This window comes from Notolepis coatsorum, assembly GCF_963971535.1.
Source record: "Notolepis coatsorum genome assembly, chromosome: 13".
Classification (NCBI taxonomy): domain Eukaryota; kingdom Metazoa; phylum Chordata; class Actinopteri; order Aulopiformes; family Paralepididae; genus Notolepis; species Notolepis coatsorum.
The window spans coordinates 66,942,449-66,963,641 of record NC_140177.1 but is presented as its reverse complement, the minus strand read 5'-3'; the positions used below and the strand labels follow the sequence as shown (position 1 = coordinate 66,963,641).

The following is a 21,193-nucleotide window of genomic DNA, read 5'->3' as shown; positions in this document are numbered from 1 at the left end:
TCCTATATTTGGTTCGCGTTTGGTCCGATGAAGCGAACCGAGACCGACGTTTTCAGGCGGACCAGAGTTCGCCTGTTTTGGTCCGCGAACCGAGTTCGACACGCATTCACACAAACCCGAAAAACCGGACTATCGAATTCTGGTCCGAAAGTCCGGACCAAACAGCCCCTGTGTGAAAGCGACCTAACACAATCGGCCGATACCGATATTTGTGGCAAAAAAAACGTTACCTTTTTTATTTTTTTGGTAATTTTTTATTTTTTTGTAATATATATATATATTTTTTTTATGAAACTACTGTATATTTGTGTTACAAATTGTGCTCACCGATATGAACATAGGCCTCTTTACTTACTTAAAAAAAGGAAACATCAAGAAATAGCACTATCTCTCTCCCAGTATGTTCTGCAGGGCTGCAGCTAGATACTAGTTCTCCCAGTATGGTCTACCGGCTGGGCTGCAGCTGGATACTATTGTCTCAACCAGAGCTCTCAACCAATGAAATTTTGATTGACAGTCGATTCTGCCAATTACGTCACACACCGCTTGCACCCGCCTCTGCTGTTAACACCAATCGGCAAGCGCGTATACATTTTTTACTTCCGCTTTTGTCCGCCATTGATTTTGACGAGAGGTGTTCTACAACAACAACAACGGCGGCACGGCCGACGTTTAGCTTTTAGCTCCGCAGGATGACTTAAACGAGGCATAATGATTTTACTGCAACGAATGTTATAATAAAACAAAGCCTTTCTATACATGTGTCTGATTGAAAACTTTATTAACAGATTGCAGAATGGGTAAAACTCAGGGCTCTATGAGCAACGGAAGGAACTGAGCTAGTATGAACGCTGAATGCTTGCTACGTTCGGGTAAATAATATGCTGATGTTATTGAACGTGTAACACTAACTATATAACGTTAATGCCACAAAACGAATGCCTTGTTAATCATAAGTAGTAACTTTGATGTAGTAGCGTGTGTGTGTGTGTGTGGGGGGGACTGGGGACGGCGTTGTGCAGGTCACGAGTGAACCTTTTTTTTGTCTTTTGACGCTACACAAATTGATGGATATTTATCGGCTACTGCCATCGGCACATTCGAGCTTATCGGCCGATAGGCCGATTGCAGTCAACAAGGCACTTATCGACCGATACCGATACCCGACCGATACATCGGTGCTAGGGATGCACTGATATGAAAATTGGCCGCCGATACCAATACCGATTGTTCAACTAACACTATCGGCCGATACCGATATTTGTATATTTGTATATACGTTTTTTTTATATATATATATATTTTTTTTTTAATGAAACTACTGTATATTTGTATGTGTATGTTTGTATTTGTAGGCCTCTTTACTTACTTAAAAAAAGGAAACATCAAGAAATATGTTTATGGTATCACTATCTCTCTCCCAGTATCGTCTTGCGGCCTGCAGAGGGATACTATTTTCTCAACCAGAGCTTTCAACCAATGCAATGGAACCATTCTTGCGGCCTGCAGCGGGATACTATTCTCTCAACCAGAGCTTTCAACCAATGCAATGGAACCAGTTTGATTGACAGTCAGGGGAGGAAACTAACTTTTTGGCTTACCAGCCAACTGGCGGGTATCTGATTTTTTTTACCAGCCAAATAGATTTTTTACCAGACAAAAAAAATCGCTAATTGTGATAATTACTTCTTTGTACGTCTTCGTCTAAATTGATTTTCAATCATAGTAAATTAATCACACTGTCTCTACTCTTCAAAATATTACATCATTAAATCACATATTAACATGAAAGAGGGAACTATTCTGGACTGGGTTGGGCTGAACTGGGCAGTGAAAGATGCTGGGTTGGGCTGGTCTAGGTTATACTGAATGATGAATTGAAAATGAATTGAAAATGGGGGACCCTGATGTAAACAAGACGAAAGTCTTTCTCTGGTCTGCATCCCCTTAACAATTGCATGTATTGAGCCGTACTGTACTGTACCCATTCTGCAATCTGTTAAATAAAGTTTTCATTCATCACAGCTCAACTACTAGGAATGTGTGTCTGACTCTTAAGTGCAGGAAATATTCATCAGAAAGGGGGGACATGATGGAGGGAATGGAAAGAGCAGGTTTGACAGGAGCAGGGTTGAAGGGATTGATTGAAAAGTTTATTAACAGATTGCAGAATGGGTACAATACAGTACAGTTCAATACATACAATTGTTAAGGGGATGCAGACCAGAGAAAGACTTTCGTCTTGTTTACATCAGGGTCCCCCATTTTCAATTCATCATAACATATTGGAGTGTGGAGGAAGTGGACAAGGCATTAAGCAAACAGGACTGAAATGGGGGACCCTGATGTAAACAAGACTAAAGTCCTTCTCTGGTCTGCATCCCCTTAACAATTGTGTGTATTGAGCTGTACTGTATTGTACCCATTCTGCAATCTGTTAATAAAGTTTTCAATCAATCAATCAATACTGGGTTGGGCAGTGAAAGAACCAAGCATTTCACTGTAATGTAATAGCTAAATAAAACAACTTGAACTTGACTTGTTACATTTGCACTCTGGTTGTATGCCAAATGTATTCTGGTTGTACTGTACTTGTGCTGTAAGATGACAATACATTGGAACCGAATCGACAACGCTAGGGGTTCAGCAGGTGTATTCTGAATGCCAAGTATGACAACATCACCGTTGTGAAGGGCATATGGGCGAGTGGTGATATGGGGGGAAACCCGGTAATAATAAAATGTCACTCGGCTGCATTTAAGCAAAGCCGCTCAGTATAGTCCACTATGTTGAATGCGCGTTATGGTAGCTTGTTACATGCTAGGTAGCTAGCCGGCTAATGCTGGTTGAATTGTCATTCTCATCCGACTCGAAGGAGACGCGTCGCGTGCTGTTGTTCGCCCCCATGTCAGACCGCACTGATATCCGAAAGCGACGACTCTACATGCAATTATTTTCATCCACTCATGTGTTTTTGTAAGTTTGTCTACGTTGTCAAGCCGGTGACAGGAGTCTGTAGGGCCGCACGCAGTGATCTGTCCACTTCCCCTAGATGGGCGGCATCTTCTAGAAAACGAGTGTTCATTGGAGGAGCTTAGAGCGCATCTGTACAACGATGATGTTCATTGGTTATGGTCTGATTATTATGTGGCGCAAATGGGAGGAATCAAGGGGGGAGTCAGAGTTCGGTTTGTGCCAGTGAGCGAATCAGCAGATTGCAGAATGATTTTTTTGTTTTGTTTTGTAATTACTAGTACTCGCCAGACTGGCGAGTGCTCTTCATGAATTACTCGCCAAACGTAAAAAATACTCGCAATTGGCGAGTAAAGTGGCCTAATTTCCTCCCCTGTTGACAGTCGATTCGGCCAATTACGCCACACCGCTAGCACCCACCTCCTGCTGTCCTTACCACCAATCGGCAAGCGTTTATTCATTTTTCTACTTTCGGGCATGCCGCCATTGTTCTGTTTGCGAGAGCAGAACACACTTAACGTAGCTACGTTAGCTGCCCGGCCCGCCGACCGGTGCTCCACACCACAGCATGACCAAATGAGACATAATGATTTTACTGCAACAAATGTTATAATAAAACAAAGCCTTTCTATACATTTGTCTGGTTGAAAACTTTATTAACAGATTGCAGAATGTGTAGTTGGGTACGGAATGAGCAACGGAATGGAACCGAGCTATGAACGGACTAACGGAGTAATGCCTTGTTTACTGCTATCTTCAGGTAAATAATATGCTTGTTATTGAACGTGTAACACTAACTATTATAACGTTAATGCCACAAAACGAATGTTTGTGTCATTTTAACAGCAGATACTTTCTTAAATGCCATCTTCCCGAGAGAGGGTGTTGACGGGGAGTTGTGTTATTAATAGCATTGAACAGCTAACCGAAAGCTAGCGTTAACTATTGTTAAAGGTTTAGCCATAACGTTACCTTGGCTAAAGTTGGGGCTATTCATAATGCAGCAATAATGGCTGCAAGTTGGCAAAGGAGTATTCCAACGCAAATCACATTTTCACCAGTAACGTTAGTCTTGCATCTCCCGGTAGCTAATGAACGGACTCGGAGTAATGCCTTGCTGCTATGGGTAATAATAATATGCTGATGTTATTGTCCGTGTAACACTAACTATATAACGTTAATGCCACAAAACGAATGCCTTGTTAATCATAAGTAGTTACTTTGATGCAGTAGCTTGTGTGTGTGTGTGTGGGGGACGGCGGGCGTTGTGCAGGTAGGTCGCGAGTGAACTTTTTTTTTTTTGCCTTTTGACGCTACACAAATTGATGGATATTTATCGGCGACTGCTATCGGCACATTTGAGCTTATCGGTCGATAGGCCGATAGCAGTCAACAAGGCACTTATCGGCCGATACCGATACCCGACCGATATATCGGTGCACCCCTAATCGGTGCACCCCTAATTATGACCCGAGACGAATAGGACATGGAAGGGATATGCATGCATGCAGTGTTGCACACACACACCACACACACACATTGGAACAGAGGACCAAGCAACCACGTATTAGACAATGGCACGTTGTCATAGTGGCGCTGCGCCCCAATACTATTGTTTAGGGAAAGCCCTGGGGAGTCATAACCCCTCTGGTCGATCAAAGTCTAGTAGAGGGGAGAGAGAATCACTGCTTCCATTTTCTCTATGCTACTATTACAAAAACCACATGCAACAGCGATTTGTATACATACCAAAAGCACCAACAGTGTATGCTTTTTGTTTTTATATATACATCTTTTTATATAAATAAAACCCATTTAGTTAATTTTTGCATATCAGTGCGCCCCCCCCCCCCCCCCCCACACACACACACACACACACACACACCTTGGCTTTGAGCGTGCTAACTGGTAGCTTGTCTAGGGAGACGGTCAGGGGGAAGATGACCTCATCGTTCAGAATCACTGGCTCTTCTAAAGGAGACTGGGAGAGAGAGAGATATGTTAGAGACAGAGAGAGAGAGACTGGGAGAGAGATACTGGGAGAGAGACATGTTAGATACAGAGAGAGGGGAGAGAGACATGTTAGATACACACAGAGAGACACACATATTAGATACATAGAGAGTGAGAGAAATGAGATGACAAATAGATGGGAAGACAGAGAAAGAGAGAGAGAGAGATAGAAGGGACAGACAACGGACAGACAGAGGTACAGAGAGGATGGAAGATGGAGACAGAAGAGGAAACGGCAGCTGGGCAGCTGCTCAGAGACACTGTAGACCGAGACAGAAGGAGAGCGACAGAGTCTGTCCACGGTGGTGTTATTTTTTTCCGTAGCCGCATTTTGCGGAGACGCTCTCTGATTGGCCACTGACTGACGCTCTCTGATTGGCCACTGACATGTGCACGGCCCAATCGCGTGACGAGCTGTGTCTTTGCCCATTTCCGGGTCCAACAGCCTGCAAACGCCTAGTTTATCACTGGTTAAGCTTAGTCGACGTTGGTTAAGGTTAGAGTTTGGAATCAGGGCTGGTGTTCTATCGCCCAGTTCTAAGACAAACTATCCTTAACCAACTTCGAAAGAGTGCCTAAGCTTAACCGGTGTAGAAACAGGCGTCACACGATTGGGCGCACATGAAGTGGCCAATCAGAGAGCGTCTCCGCAAAATGCGGCTACGGGAAAAAAACAACGCTCCACGGTGGCTTTAACAAGCTCGCGCTGGGAGGGCAGAGGTCACACAAACACCACCGAGCCCACGAGAGAGTCGGCAGCAAGGGTCGTGAGGAAGAGCGCGTGGACTCAGTTTAGTCGGGCTCCACATCGGTCGCAGTGCATCCACACACTGTGGAGCCTGAGTGAACTAAATACGAGGAGTTCTTCCCCGGTCCACGCGTGTAGTATAGTCCCAAGTCTCGTTTATCCAGTCTATGCTCAGTACAAACACATGCATTTTTGCTTAAAAAACTTGCTAACAAAAACATTTCCGTGTTCAGTTCAACACTGCCTTCAAATGGAAGTTTGTGGTCTTGCCTTCAGGTGTGGGTTGAAGTCGTGAGGACACCGTTGCTAGGCAACTGGGAAATGCATCTTGAAGGCACTGAGGCTAACAATTTTCTAGGGCTGACCTTCGAATCCCATGCCCATCGAACGAAGCTTCGAAGCGTCGAAGTATTTAAGACATCCCTACAATTTTCCACGTACAACATTGTGAATGTTGTCTTCTCGTGAACACAGAAAACACAAGTTCCACTTGAAGGCAGCGCTTAACCGGAAATGTTTTTAATATAATGTCAGTGCAGAGTGCTGAGCGTGCCCAGGCAGCTTTAGGCTGTTTGAGCTGCTGCAGTGCTATCTCATATCATACATATATATATATATATTTATATGCAGGGAACAAACTTAACTTTTTGACTTACCAGCCATTTGGCTGGTAGATTTTAAAAACTACCAGCCAGGCAGATTTTTTTTTACCAGCCAAAAATTATAAATAGCTTTTTAGTATATCGCCATGTGTTATTATTACTATAATACTCTCATATGCTATTTTCAATTAATATCATAAACAACATAAGGAATATTAGCATAATTTTGAGTGGACTGAAGGAATGAGTCAGCGTTAATAGTTTTAAATGCAAATAATTTATTGAAACATAGAAGTGGGGTCGGTTGGGGGACACACACACACAATGGGGGACCCTGATGTAAACAAGACAAACGTCTTTCTCTGGTCTGCATCCCCTTAACAATTGTGTGTATTGAGCCGTACTGTATTGTACCCATTCTGCAATCTGTTAAATAAAGTTTTTCATTCATTCACACACACTGTTTCAACTCACCACCCCTGCATCATATTGTAGTCTAGTCGGTCTTCAAACTTCCACTCCTCTCGAAACTTTTTTATATTTGAATATCAACATTATCTGTCCATCCTCAGTAATCCTCAGTTTACTATAATATACTCCTGACTGATTTCATCGTCTTTCCAAACGCACGCACACACACACCCTTTCCCCAGTCCACACCGTCTGCTGTGTTCTCTGGCTCTCCCTCTGATCAGGATTAGCTTGTTAGCTTACGCTAATGTAACGTTAATTTCGGGCGATGTGGGCATAAAGGAATGGCGATGATGCAAAACGTGTTGCATTTGACCCGTTGTGAGAAAAAAAAAACACCAGACTTATTTCGGATCGCAAAATAGCCGCACTGCTGTGTAGCGCAGCTCGGCTTTAATGAGACCAGAAGCACGGACTGGGGCGGATATGACTTGCGGAGTTGCCATGGGTTTTTTCAAAATAAGAGTATCATATGAACCGAACGTGGCTAGCTGCCGGAGCCATAGATATTATGACTGGAGCTGCGCTTGGGGCGGAAATGAGACCCGCACAGGATTTTCAAAATAAGAGTATCCATATGAACTACACGCCAGGTGGCGGGCAGACCTCTCATTGTTAGTCGCCAAATCTGCCCGCCATTGGCGGTTGGCGGGTACTTATTTTGTTCCCTGTTTATATGTATGAGTACTAGTAGAGTACAGACAGGAGACATGAGAGCTGTATACAGTACTAGTAGAGGGACAGACAGGAGACATGAGAGCTGTATACAGTACTAGTAGAGTACAGACAGGAGACATGAGAGCTGTATACAGTACTAGTAGGGGACATACAGGAGACATGAGAGCTGTATACAGTACTAGTAGAGTACAGACAGGAGACATGAGAGCTGTATACAGTACTAGTAGGGGACAGACAGGAGACATGAGAGCTGTATACAATACAGTACTAGTAGGGGACGGACAGGAGACATGAGAGCTGTATACAGTACTAGTAGGGGACGGACAGGAGACATGAGAGCTGTATACAGTACTAGTAGGGGACAGACAGGAGACATGAGAGCTGTATACAATACAGTACTAGTAGGGGACGGACAGGAGACATGAGAGCTGTATACAGTACTAGTAGGGGACATACAGGAGACATGAGAGCTGTATACAGTACTAGTAGGGGACATACAGGAGACATGAGAGCTGTATACAGTACTAGTAGGGGACATACAGGAGACATGAGCTGTATACAGTACTAGTAGGGGACAGACATGAGAGCTGTATACAGTACTAGTAGGGGACGGACAGGAGACATGAGAGCTGTATACAGTACTAGTAGGGACAGACAAGAGACATGAGAGCTGTATACAGTACTAGTAGAGTACAGACAGGAGACATGAGAGCTGTATACAGTATACTAGTAGGGGACATACAGGAGACATGAGAGCTGTATACAGTATACTAGTAGGGGGCAGACAGGAGACATGAGCGTTGTATACAGTACTAGTAGGGGCACAGATAGGAGTTTATTTATTTAAAGTCCTAATTTTAGCTAAACCAGAATGTCTTGACTATGTGCTGCAACCTAAACTATGGCTTGTTTGTTCATTTCCTGTTTCCTCTGGCGGTGGTCATGACTCTCTCGTCGTGGCGACTCACAGTCGCTGAATAGAAAGTAGCAGAACCACTAAGGTGGCAGGCTGAGGCTGGGTAAGGCACACACTTAAAGCTGCAGTAGGCAACTTCCGAGAAAAGAAATAGTTTACCTGCCCGGAAGAAATGGAACAAGCTCTGAATCACTTTTCAAGCCCATGCTTGTCAACCAGTTTTCCTGGGTTTTCTAACAAGAGACCCAGAGGCACAGGCTTGAAAAGTGACACAGTGCTTGCTCCGCTTCTGCTGGGCAGGTACTGCAAAACTCACTCTTGCTCATTTCTCCGAAGTTGCCTAAGTAGTACTGCAAGCTGCAGCTTTAACTGTAGGTCCAAAAAAAGTCCAACCTTGTTCGCTGTTGTTGAGTGTGTGTATCTGTTGATCTGTAAGTATCTGCTGACTCATGTAGATATGTAAATAGGAATCCTGAGCTCTTCATTTCTACCTTTGTTGTATCTTTATTTTATCACAAAAAAGAAGTATTCATTATATTGTGTCTATTCAGGTCATGTATACTTTTATTATATACTATTATTATTATTGATAGAATATACCACCGTTCTACTATTATTAGCCTACTATGTTCCACTTAGAATGTTATTATTAGGATACTCTTTCTATTATTAGGCCTATTTTTGTTTCTGCCTGTACTCCTGCTATGACACCTGACTCTCCCCAAGGGGATCACTAAAGGGACACTTGATTTGTATTTTGAGGTACTGGGATTGTCTTATGGTGAACCAAAGCAAATAAGGTCTATGTATAGTCAACTGCTGCAACAGGCCTTTTGTATAAGGGAGCACCACCCTGTCAGAGTAATGTTAGTGTATCAAGCGTCCTTCCGCTACATAACGAAGTAGATATATGAATGAATGAATGAATGAATGAAAACTTTATTTAACAGATTGCAGAATGGGTACAATACAGTACGGCTCAATACACACAATTGTTAAGGGGATGCAGACCTGAGAAAGACGTTTGTCTTGTTTCCATCAGGGTCCCCCATTTTCAATTCATATAGACATTTATGACATACACAACATACATGACATTTATGGCATAGGGACATATAGGTATTTAGTACTGATACATTTGTGACATAAACGGTATTCAAATATACAGTACTGTTACCCCTAGATCCTGACAGAGTATATACATATGATGGGGAGGGGACTGTACATTAGGAGGGGGTGGGTGGGTGGGAGAGAGATATACATACGGCGGGGAGGAGACTGTCTATTAGGAGGTGGTGGGGGTTTTGGGCATTTACGGTGGCCAGTTTCGAATTGCAGCCTCCCGTAGGTGCTCTTTAAGAGCGGTTTTGAATGTTGGTAGGGATTCACATTCCTTTACAGCTTTAGGTAGGTTGTTCCACATTGATGTGGCATAATTGCGAAACGTGTTTAGTCCCTTGTTTGAGCCGAATCTGGGTTTAACATGATTTGTTGAGCTTCCTCTGGTGTAGTGGTTGTGGTATTCACTGACCTTTGGGAAGTATTTTGACATGTACATGGGTACCTTAGTCGTATAGTGCAGGGCTGTACGCTAAGCTTTTTCACTATGGGCACACTTGCCCCTAAATGAGAAATTTAGGGGCAAAGAATATTTTTTAGGGGCAAATTTTTAAATAACTATTTTACCATTATAGTAGGGCTGGGCGATATGGCCTCTAAATGATATCGCGATATTTTGACATTTCCTCTAAAGCACTTAAAAATGCTTGATTGAACCCTTTGATGCATACAGTCACGCCAATATGATGATTATAATAAGTCCCTGCAACATATGTTTGCATTATTAAACCATGAAGATGCTTTAAAAAATTATTTAATGAAAATGTACTAAGAGTAGTCTACTGACACACTAATAAAAAAAATTATTTACATCTAAGACAATTTATATAAAAACTCTTGGGTGCCTTTTACACAGTACTGTGTTTTCTATCCACTTTAGCCAAACACACACACACACACATATATACACACACACACACACACATATATATATATATACACACACTACTGTGAGAAAATAATAATTACACAGACTTAATGATTTTAGAATATTTCAGATAATGAAATTAAATGTTTATATCATCAACTATCCAGTTAGTATTTATACTGTGTGTAACATTTGGCTACTTTAAATCATTGAATGTAGAGAGAGAGAGAGAAAGAGAGAGAGAGAGAGAGAGCGAGCCCCCCTTCGGGTTTTGATCGTCTAAGCTGCCGTAGGTGATGACGTCACACTCGAATGTAAACAGGAAGAGATGGAGACACACGGAGATGGGAATTGAATGATATACAGAAACGAATAACCAATAAATATGAAGTTATGTTTAAACTTCTGTTGTCAAGCGTTGTCAATATAACCCACCCCCTTTCCTCACGAATGGAACTAGTCTTGTGGAGTCCGCTTTGACCGTTTTCCAGGGTTAGCAGAGATCGCTAGTTAGCTTAGCATAATCCTAATGGAGACCTTGGTTAGAAGCTACCGTTAGCTCATTGCTCGTGTCAATTAAATTGCATGTTATTAAAGGTCCGCGCTGGTCTGTCTAATGAAATTACAACCGCAACATTATATTGCACTGTACAGCCCTGGTTGTAGGCTAATGTTTTACTACAATTTGTATGGATTAATTTAGGAGTGAAATGCGAATGAAGGGTTGAAATCACCACTCGCAAGCTTGCCCCCAGATATTATTTTAAACTCGCACGGACCAAATTAGGGGGCAATTTGCGATCATATCATCGCAGTGTACAGGCCTGTAGTGTATCTTGTAGACCAGGCCCATTGCAAGTTGCTGTACTCTGTCGTCTACTCTAAGCCATCCTAGGTTGTCAAAGTGGGCAGGGGTGAGGTGGGTTCTGGGGGTAAGGTCAAGTAGTAGTCTGACCAGTTTGTTTTGTGATGTTTGTAATTTTGTTTTAAGCGCCTTTGAGGTGCTTTGGTACCATGAGGTGCACGCATAGTCGTAGTACCCTTGAATGAGTGCTCCTGCCAGAGTCTTCAGGGTATTCTTGTTTACCAGAGAGGAGATCCGGTACAGCTACTGCCACGCTGGCTATTCTAGTTTGATGAAGACTTTTAAGACAGACTATAAGAGTTATATGAAATGAATCCCAGGCCACCTGGCTACACGCCTGGTTTGCTGAGATAATGCTTTGGCTGAAGAACTCATATCATACAAGATCTAATAAACATTGGGGATTGTTTATGAAGGACGGAGCAGCACACAGAGGTGTGTTAAAACAAGCATAATCCAATTCACGTAAGGTCATACTGTGCTTTTCCCACGCTCAATATCTACTGGCAACTTGAGACAGTGCGCTCTAGTCTGCTCGCTGCACTCAGCGGTTTGGTCGACTCGTCTGTGTGTGGTGGGACTGGGACGTCTGGGACAGGAGACGGGCAGGTTGTGGGCAGGTTGTGTGCAGGGGAGGAAATTAGGCCACTTTACTCGCCAAATGCGAGTATTTTTTACGTTTAGCGAGTGATTCATGAAGACCACTCGCCAGTCTGGCGAGTATACAAAAAAAAAACCATTCTGCAATCACTGCACTGGCAAACGGTGCACGTCTTCTGAGTGCTCGCTTTAGTTGACAGTGCCACGAGAGCACTGCACAAGACCACCCGCGGACATATGTTTAATAAAAGTTTGTGCAGTATTGGCCAACCCGCGGACATATAATGATAAAAGTCCTGCGTTACTAGGCTAGCCATCAGGAGCACTCGCAAACGGATAACGTTAAACACAGCAGAAGATGGAAAACAGACAGACTGACCAACGGGGAACTGCATCCAACCCTAGTACAACCCTCGAATATAAGTTACTAAGGACACATTTAAATCACAGAGGTGTAATGTTAGGCCATGGTTAGACTAGTGTTTTTGTGGCTCGTTTTTATACGTTTTTGAATACGTTTGATGTCCCTATTACACAGAAATGCGTTTTTTGGCGTTTTTGTGTGGATACGGCTGAAACGCTAAATTGTGTTTGCGTTTTGGAGAACCCCTAAAAAACGCGCCGACAACAGCCGTGTAGTCTGCACGGAGCCGTTGTTGCGAAAACGCCCATGCGCAGTAGATACCATCTGCGTGCCCTCCGGTGACAACAGAGTTTGTGTGTGTGTTTGGGACATAGCTCCCAGCTCCGTGTCCCTGTGTCCCAAATAGCTGCACTACCATGTGTTGTCAAGTTATTGTTATAAGGACCCCAGTCCAAGCTACAACAGTCTGCATTCCCTTAACAATTGTTTGTATTGAGCCGTATTGTATTGTACCCATTATGCAATATGTTAAATAAAGTTTACATCCATTCATTCTGCTAGTATTACCGATTGCATGAGCAGCTGGCTAACATTAGCTATCAGGATTCAGACCCTGTTAGCTCAGAGCTCATCTTTCAACTTAACAAGCATTAAACAAAATGGCCCAGTCATCTATTCACCTTTGTTTAATACACACAGCGTTGTCTCTAATGTTATCCAACTACTGATAGCTCCCGATATCATCAGTTTGGTGCTGGCTAACTAGCGTGAGCTAACGTTAGCTTCTAGCCACAATGCTATACTGTTATAATGGCATACTCCATTGACGTTAGCATGCAGCTAACAATGCTACCGATCTTTTTTTAGACTAAACTATCCGCTCTTGGTGGTCACTTGTGTTGATGTTAGTTTTGTTTCATCAACAAATGACAGGCAGAACACACAGTGAATGTATCCGGTGTTTATTGCACTTTTATTAGGCTTTGCTGAAAAATAATTGCTGCATTGAGTAAATAGGCAAGATGGTGGCGCCCATAGGCGCCTGCCTTGTTGACATTTTCTTTGCTGCAGCTTCCAGGAAGTGTATTGGCACATTCAAGTTATGATTGGTTGAAATTGCCTTCATGTTCGCCACCTACTGCCACCTACTGCTTTGGCAGTGTACTACATCAGTGTGCTCAGGTGACAAAAACGAAAGTGTGACTCGAGGCTGCGACGTTGCGGCGAAACGCATATGACAATGAAACGAAAGGTGTAACCGCCGCCTTAGTCTACTGGAACTGTATACAGTGGTTAGCTTCTAGTTAGCGTTTTAGCGATAGCTGCTTGCTAGCTAACGTTAGCCCCGTGTGCTCAAAGCAGCCAGCTAGGTGTATCTGTTATGACTATAATGTTTCCAAAAAAGCACCGGACTACGACGTAAGGTTAGACATTTTATTTCATGCTCAATAGCCCCTGGCTTGCACATCGCAGTCACGAAAGGGGCTAGCTCAACCAGTGCACTGTGCACAACAGCACACCAACCCAACTGACGTTACCACAACACTTGACGGTACTTCATAGCACTGTCGTAAGACCACTGTGCTGTCTTAAAGGCACAGTGTGCCTACCCAGATGCATACACAACATTGACGAGGCTTGACAACATTGACGAGGCTTGACAACCGAGGTTCAAAGTTAACTTGATTGATTGATTGAAAACTTTATTAACAGATTGCAGAATGGGTACAATACAGTACGGCTCAATACACACAATTGTTAAGGGGATGCAGACCAGAGAAAGACTTTCGTCTTGTTTACATCAGGGTCCCCCATTTTCAATTCATCATAACATATGACATGCAGATAGACTACTGCTACATCTATACATTTCACATCTATCTATACACTTCACAACATACTTCAGTGTTTTTCTTTCACTGCCCAACCCAGTCCAACGCAGCATCTTTCACTGCCCAGTTCAGCCCAACCCAGTCCAGAATAGATACCTCTTTCATGTTAATATGTTTTATGCTAATATTGTGAAGAGTAGATATTAATGTTTTATGCTAATAACGGTGTGATTATTTTACTATGATTGAAAATCAATTTAGACGAAGACATACAAAGAAGTAATTATCACAATTAGCGATTTTTTTTGTCTGGTATAAAATCTGTTTGGCTGGTAAAAAAAATCAGATACTCGCCAGTTGGTAAGCCAAAAAGTTTGTTTCCTCCCCTGGTTGTGTGTGTGTTTTGCACCGTCTGAAGAGATCTGACAAGCAGGTGCAAGCTGGCACTGCTGCTTTCACAACCTCTCTCCAGGCGAGACTCTTTAAATGTCAAGTTTAGACGAATCTGACGAGGTGAGATACTGAAGCAAAAAAAGATGGTTGAGCCTCCGGGCAGCGTGTTGCTTTTTAACAGCGCAGCAGTGCAAGAATGTGACAATTTGACCATGTGACCGCAGCAACGCGGGAGAGCGGCAGTGCGGAAATAGGCTGTCTCTAAGACAAACTCTAACCTTAACCAGCTCCTTAACAGCGCCTAAACTTAACCGTTCTAACCTTAACCAACTCCGAAACAATGCCTAACCTTAACCTTAACCATGCCTAACCTTAACCGGCGAAATAATACACGTTAAAAAAAAATCACGTTAAAAAAAAAAAATTATGGGATTCGAACTCGTCAACAACGGACCGCAGGACCGCTGCTCTGCCAGGTGAGCTGAAGCGCCGAATGAAAATCTCTCTCTCTAAAAAAATTATGGGATTCGAACTCGTCAACAACGGACCGCAGGACCGCTGCTCTGCCAGGTGAGCTGAAGCGCCGAATGAAAATCTCTCTCTCTAAACTAGGGCGGTTACATAATTCCGCAAGCTCTGCCGCTCCGCTCGCTCTGCGGTTGCCGCGCCTGCCGCGGGGCATGGCGCAGCCAATCAGGGAAAACGCGGAAGCAAAAGCAGCACTGCTGCGCTGTTATTAAGCAATAGGCCTCCGGGCATTTAGCTCAGCAGAAAACAGGAACTGCCGTGCACTGCGTGCAGTGTTTTGTGTGTGTGTGTGTGATTCGCCATCGCCATGGGGCTGAAAAAACTGCGGTCAAGTGAGCCGTCTTTCACTTTTGCGTGGTCAAATCAGCCGCTCCTGTTTTTCGAGTGAGCGATTAGTTCCAGGTTTACGGTAATGCATTCAAACAACAATTCTGGGACGCTGTTTTAATTCTCGAAGTCAACTTCCTGTCTGTTGTTGCTAGGCAACTGCAGCGTGGGGGGAGCCTGTTCAGTCTGGTACATTGTGTACGCTTCATTTAGTGGAGAAACAGATGTTAAAGCGGCAAATTAAAGACTTTCAAGCGGAATTTTCTTCAGTCCTTCACAATGCCAAAGAGCTTCTGTGTTACGCGTTATACTAATGACAAAAACCGAAATCCGCATCGGAAGTTGTATACCATCACAGAGGAAAAAGTGGCTGGTGGCTAACGTTCGGCTAACTCGCTCTGATGTTGTGGTCGTGGTAATCAGGGGGAGTTTCTTTGACTCATATCTTGCCTTAGAATCACCAGAAAGGCTTTCGAAATAGTGAAATGCCATGTTGGCCTCAATATTTTCAAAACAAATCGTATGAAAATGTTATGAAATGAACAAGAATGTGATAAAACATGTAATAAAAACGGAGCTCAATGCATGGATTTGATGGTAGAAATCCGTATGGTCCCCCTATACCAAGATGGCGGCGGTCTCGTGACATCAGAGTGTCTTCGAGAATGAACCGACGTGACTTTTGAACACAGTCTCACAAGTAGATCTTACAGAAATACTTAAATTATGACATTGAATGCGCATCGAATCAATAGGACGTTTAGTCGAATCAATAGGACGTTTCGTATGTGCAGTATTATTGAACATCGAATCAATAGGACGCGCAGTATATTCGACCACTAAAGCTGCAGACAATTCCACAGAGGAACACTTCCGGTGAGGATTTCAAAGTAAAGGATGGCATGTGGTTCATTTCTATTATTTCATAAGTAGTTTATTACACTGCCATGTTTGTACTTAATACTTCTCAAGACTACTTGCACAAATAATATTAACTACTTTTACTGTGTACTTTGAGTAATTTGAGTTTCAAAGTCCTTTTTATAGAACAATGAGAATTTCCGACTAACTTTGATGTGGGATAAAAACCATTTCTCCCATAAGCAGTTTATGAAACTGCGATGGTTGTACTTAGTACTTCTTAGACTACTTGTACAAATTATATGAAATATTTTTACTGTGTACTTTTTGAGTAATTTCAGTTTCAAAGTCCTCAGAATCAGCATTTTTGACTAACTTTGATGTGGGATAAAAAGAAAATTTCCCATAAGCAGTTTATGAAACTGCCATGCTTGTACTTAGTACTTCTTAGACTACTTGTACAAATTATATGAAATATTTTTACTGTGTACTTTTTGAGTAATTTCAGTTTCAAAGTCCCCAGAATCAGCATTTTCGACTAACTTTGATGTGGGATAAAAAAAGATTTTCCCATAAGCAGTTTATGAAACTGCCATGCTTGTACTTAGTACTTCTTAGACTACCTGTACAAAATATATGAAATATTTTTACTGTGTACCTTTTGGTATTCATTGGTCAGTTATGTATTGCATACGACCTGCTTCTCCCTGCTTCCCATATTTTAATAGTGACTTACAGGATGTTGGTGTGTGAAAGAGGACACCAGCATATAACACACACAAACCTCTCTCCAAGTGGTCAATTTGTGTTGCCTCAAGGTATAATTTGGTTTCCAGGCCTGATCTGGTGGACATGTACCATCAGTCTCCCAGCGGCGTAGAGTGAGGTGGAGGAACCGCGGGGTGTGCTAATTCAGTGCCCCATATTGCTATTTTCCAAGCTAATGTAGCTTTGTCATATTGTACACAGTAAAAAATATTTCATATAATTTGTACAAGTAGTCTAAGAGGTACTAAGTACAAGCATGGCAGTTTCATAAACTGCTTATGGGAGAAATGGTTTTTATCCCACATCAAATTTTGTCAAAAATGCTCATTGTTCTATAAAAAAGACTTTGAAACTCAAATTACTCAAAGTACACAGTAAAAGTAGTTCATATTATTTGTGCAAGTAGTCTTGAGAAGTATTAAGTACAAACATGGCAGTGTCATAAACTACTTATGAAATAATAGAAATTAACCACATGCCATCCTTTACTTTGAAATCCTCACCGGAAGTGTTCCTCTGTGGAATTGTCTGTAGCTTTAGTGGCGCGTCCTATTGATTCGACGTTCAATAATACTGCACATACGAAACGTCCTATTGATTCGATGCGCATTCAATGTCATATTAAGTATTTCTGTAAGATCTACTTGTGAGACTGTGTTCAAAATTCACGTCGGTTCATTACAACAGCGTCCCAGGCTTGTTTTAATGCATTACCGTAAACCTGGAACTAATCGCGCACTCGAAAAACAAGAGCGGCTGGTTTGACCACGCAAAAGCAAAAGACGGCTCACTTGACCGCAGTCTGAAACACACAGTAGATAACTTTCTCTCTAGATGGCATGGTCAGTAGTGCTGTGATGAGGAAGTGTAGACACGGTTGTGGTTTTGCCTCTGAAGCCTTTCAACTCAGTGTCTAGTACATCATATCAGACTACTATGAGAAGGCCTATAATTTAATTTAATTTAAAAAAAAAACAGCACGCACACTCACTCATGAACTGACTGATAATAATGATGAATACGGTGTTTATAAAAGTCCAATATCATATTCCTTTCTATAAATTGCCTAGCCGTGACAATGACAGGTCATCCATCCATCCATGTTATTATTAACTGTACCTGCACCGGTGCCCGCCGGTACTGCCGCCCCTCGCTGGCCGAGCTGTTGTGGATGAGAAGGGGCTTGCAGCTCCGGAACATCCGGCTCCTCTCCCGTCTCCGCACGGGCGTGTCAGCCGCCTTGAAGTCACCCTCGTCGGGCTCCTCTTCTCCCCCGTCATCGCTGCAGCTGCTCTGGAAGTCTTGTTGGAACTGGGCGGACCGCTGCTGTCGACTCTCGCCAGAGCAGACGCTCGCAACGGCGGACAGGGAGCCCACAAGGTCCCTCCAACACGCCGAGCCGCTGGGACCGTCGCCGCCGCTGCTGCTGGTCCCAGTCTCCCTCGCAGTTGTTGTCGTCGTCGTCGTTGACCCCGGCGCTCCTTCCCTGGACCTGAGGACGAGCAAAAACTGCACCGTCTCGCCGAGGTAGAGGTGGCTTCTCCGGGGGAGAGCCCTGTACTTAGCCGGGTCCGAGAGGTCCGAGATGGGGACAGCGGGGAAATACATAAAATACTCGCATTGAGATTCCGTCATTGCAACCATAGCAGCTAAACGAAGCTAGCTTTTAAAGCTATAGCCTGCTAACAACAACCCCGGTCTCGCGATGTAAACAGAGCCGCCTGTCCACGAGCCACGAACGAATCAACCGCAGAGTGTCTCCTCTTTGTATTGGGCATGCGTTAATGGGACTAATTAAATAAGGCTAGCAACATTTACTTGACGAAATGCAAATGTCTAAAGCAATACTCAATGCATGGGTATCATCCATCCTTGTCCATGTAGTTGTTGGGTCTACTCGACTACTATCGACGCTTTCACTTGCCCGTGCAAAGCTGCAGGACAGGTCATCGAGCACAGAGCTTGTTTATTAAACTAGGCTAAATGAATCGACTACAGAAACATAAGTGGGGGCCTGATAGCCCATTCTGTGTCAGAAACAGGCTCGAGATCATCTGATGCCATTTAAAAGCCGTCTAATCCAATTATCAACCTCATAATGCGATCACTGATCAATAGATCTAGTGTCCCCTTCACACAACACATCTATGTTGTGTATGTCATAAATGTCACTATGAATTGAAAATGGGGGAACCTGATGTAATCAAGACGAACGTCTTTCTCTGGTCTGCATCCCCTTAGCCGTACTGTATTGTAACCATTCTGCAATCTGTTAAATAAAGTTTTTCATTCATTCACACTTTAATTATGTGTCAGTGTGTTTTAAATCAACACAATCTGCATTAAAAACCCATAAGGAAGGACACAAGCAGAAGTTTAGGGAACGTTTGCTTTTTATTCCATACAAGAGAAAACAAAAAAAAACAGTCAACCCAATGGATGCGCACAAAGATAGTAAGAGGCGACTGCACTTTTTAAACCAAGTGTATAAGCAGTTTCAAGTAACAGTCAGGAGAGAAACAATAACGATGTCTCCCTTTATCTCCTGTACCTTTCGTTTCCCAGGTCAAGTGGACGCTCGAAGGGGTTTGATTATGATACATCCGAGTAGTACGCTGTCAATTTGGACAGCGTACACATGTGCACTAGTTAGTAAAACACAACACCCAATGTCCAGGATTATCAGTGTAAATGATCCAAGTGCTTATGAATCGAATGTACATACTCCTTCAAGAGATGTATGTACTCTAAAAAGTGATTATTGACCCCCCCCCCCCCCCCCATTCACCATGTTGAAGTGCCCTTGAGCAAGGCACTTAACCCCCAACTGCTTCATTGGAGTTGCTCAGTGGCCAAAAAAAAAGGGTCTGGACGACTCCCACGTGTGAATGCGTGGGGAACTGTGTGAGTGTGAAGCAGGGTGTTGCTGAGAGAGAGAAAAGAGAGTACATGCTTCGCAAATCTATCCTGGGCAAAGGTTTTACTGATAAACTGACCTCAAGTGACACAAATACCTTTTTTATTTTTATTTATTTGAATGTATTATTCTTACACACTATTAAACATATGTAAGTTTGAATCCAATGTGAGAAGCTCAACAATAGCAACATGAGAAACAAGATCAATATCACAGTACCATCGATTACCATCGGTCAAGTCTTTGAACATATTTTGACTGGAAGAAGAAAACAAAACTGAACAGTAAGTCGGTAAAAAAAAATTTGCATGGACATTAATAAGCAGGTTTTTTTTCCTTCCTTTTTTGGGAGGGAGTGTCTCTGCGAGTGTGCACAGGTGTGACATTACATGTGTTGCATTCACCCATTAGTTTCATGCATAAATATTACATCATGTTCTAGGAGGGTCTCGCACGCACAGTGACGTGTGTGTGGTGTGAACATATTCAGTTAATGATAACATTGTTACAAATTTGGCCTTTTAACATTGTCATCGATTCTTTCAAATGTGAATACGTGACTGTGTTCATGTGCAGTTAGTGTTACTTTCAATGGTTTTCTTCAATAAAATGAACAGTGCATTCCAGTCGGACAGTAACACTATACACCCCCTGCTCCCCAACCCCCACCCCTGAGTCATCCCGTACCTCTAAATGACATCACAACACTTCCTTTAAAATAATAAATACATTATGTACAAAAGTAAATAACAATAAATACAGAAAACGGTAGTTTATTTGTTTTGTTTTTGTAAAGCCCTTTTTTGTAAAAATGTAACCATATGCTAAGGCATAAAAAGGAGCTGCTATTAGTGTTTTGTTCTTTCGGACTTAAAACCAAATACCGATTGTATTGAACAATGCAATGAGTGAGTCTAACAGATTTGTAAAAACATTAACATGTTTTTTTTTTTTTTTTTTTTACATTCAACAACCCCCTCTTTTCGCATCTTTCCATCCATCTCTGTCCCTCTAACGCCACACAACTCTCTAGGCCAGGACTACATCACTACAAACTAAAGACTACAAATATGGCAGCCGCAAAGCTGGCCGTACCCACAGTTCTCTTGAAAGATGCGAGACACATGTAAAAAGGCTAAATGAGCACAATGATATGACAGAGCACCTGCGACTGCTGAGTACCACCAGGTCTATCCAGTCTCTCACGTTGCACAAATGAAAAAGGAGGGGGGACATTTTTATGAAACATTTTTATGAAAAGAAACAGCTGCTGTAAAAGGTGAGAACTCTTTGCTGCTCCAGCGAGCGCTCGTGCACACACACACACACACACACACACACACACACACA

General features: G+C 42.8%; 1 protein-coding gene across 1 annotated transcript in view; it reads right to left on the bottom strand.

The window, feature by feature from the left end:
- Positions 1-19,128, bottom strand: part of LOC311239386 (trafficking protein particle complex subunit 14-like) — a gene marked incomplete at its 3' end in the record, with an annotated part of 74,903 nt that extends 55,775 nt beyond the window's left edge. The window contains exons 1-2 of the mRNA XM_084327693.1: positions 18,046-19,128; positions 4,859-4,954 (exon numbers count right to left, since the gene is read on the bottom strand). Coding sequence (XP_084183819.1) covers positions 4,859-4,954; positions 18,046-18,570 — 621 coding nt within the window. The 5' untranslated portion in view covers positions 18,571-19,128. The remainder of the gene's footprint in view (positions 1-4,858; positions 4,955-18,045) is intronic.
- Positions 19,129-21,193: the final 2,065 nt, after the last annotated feature.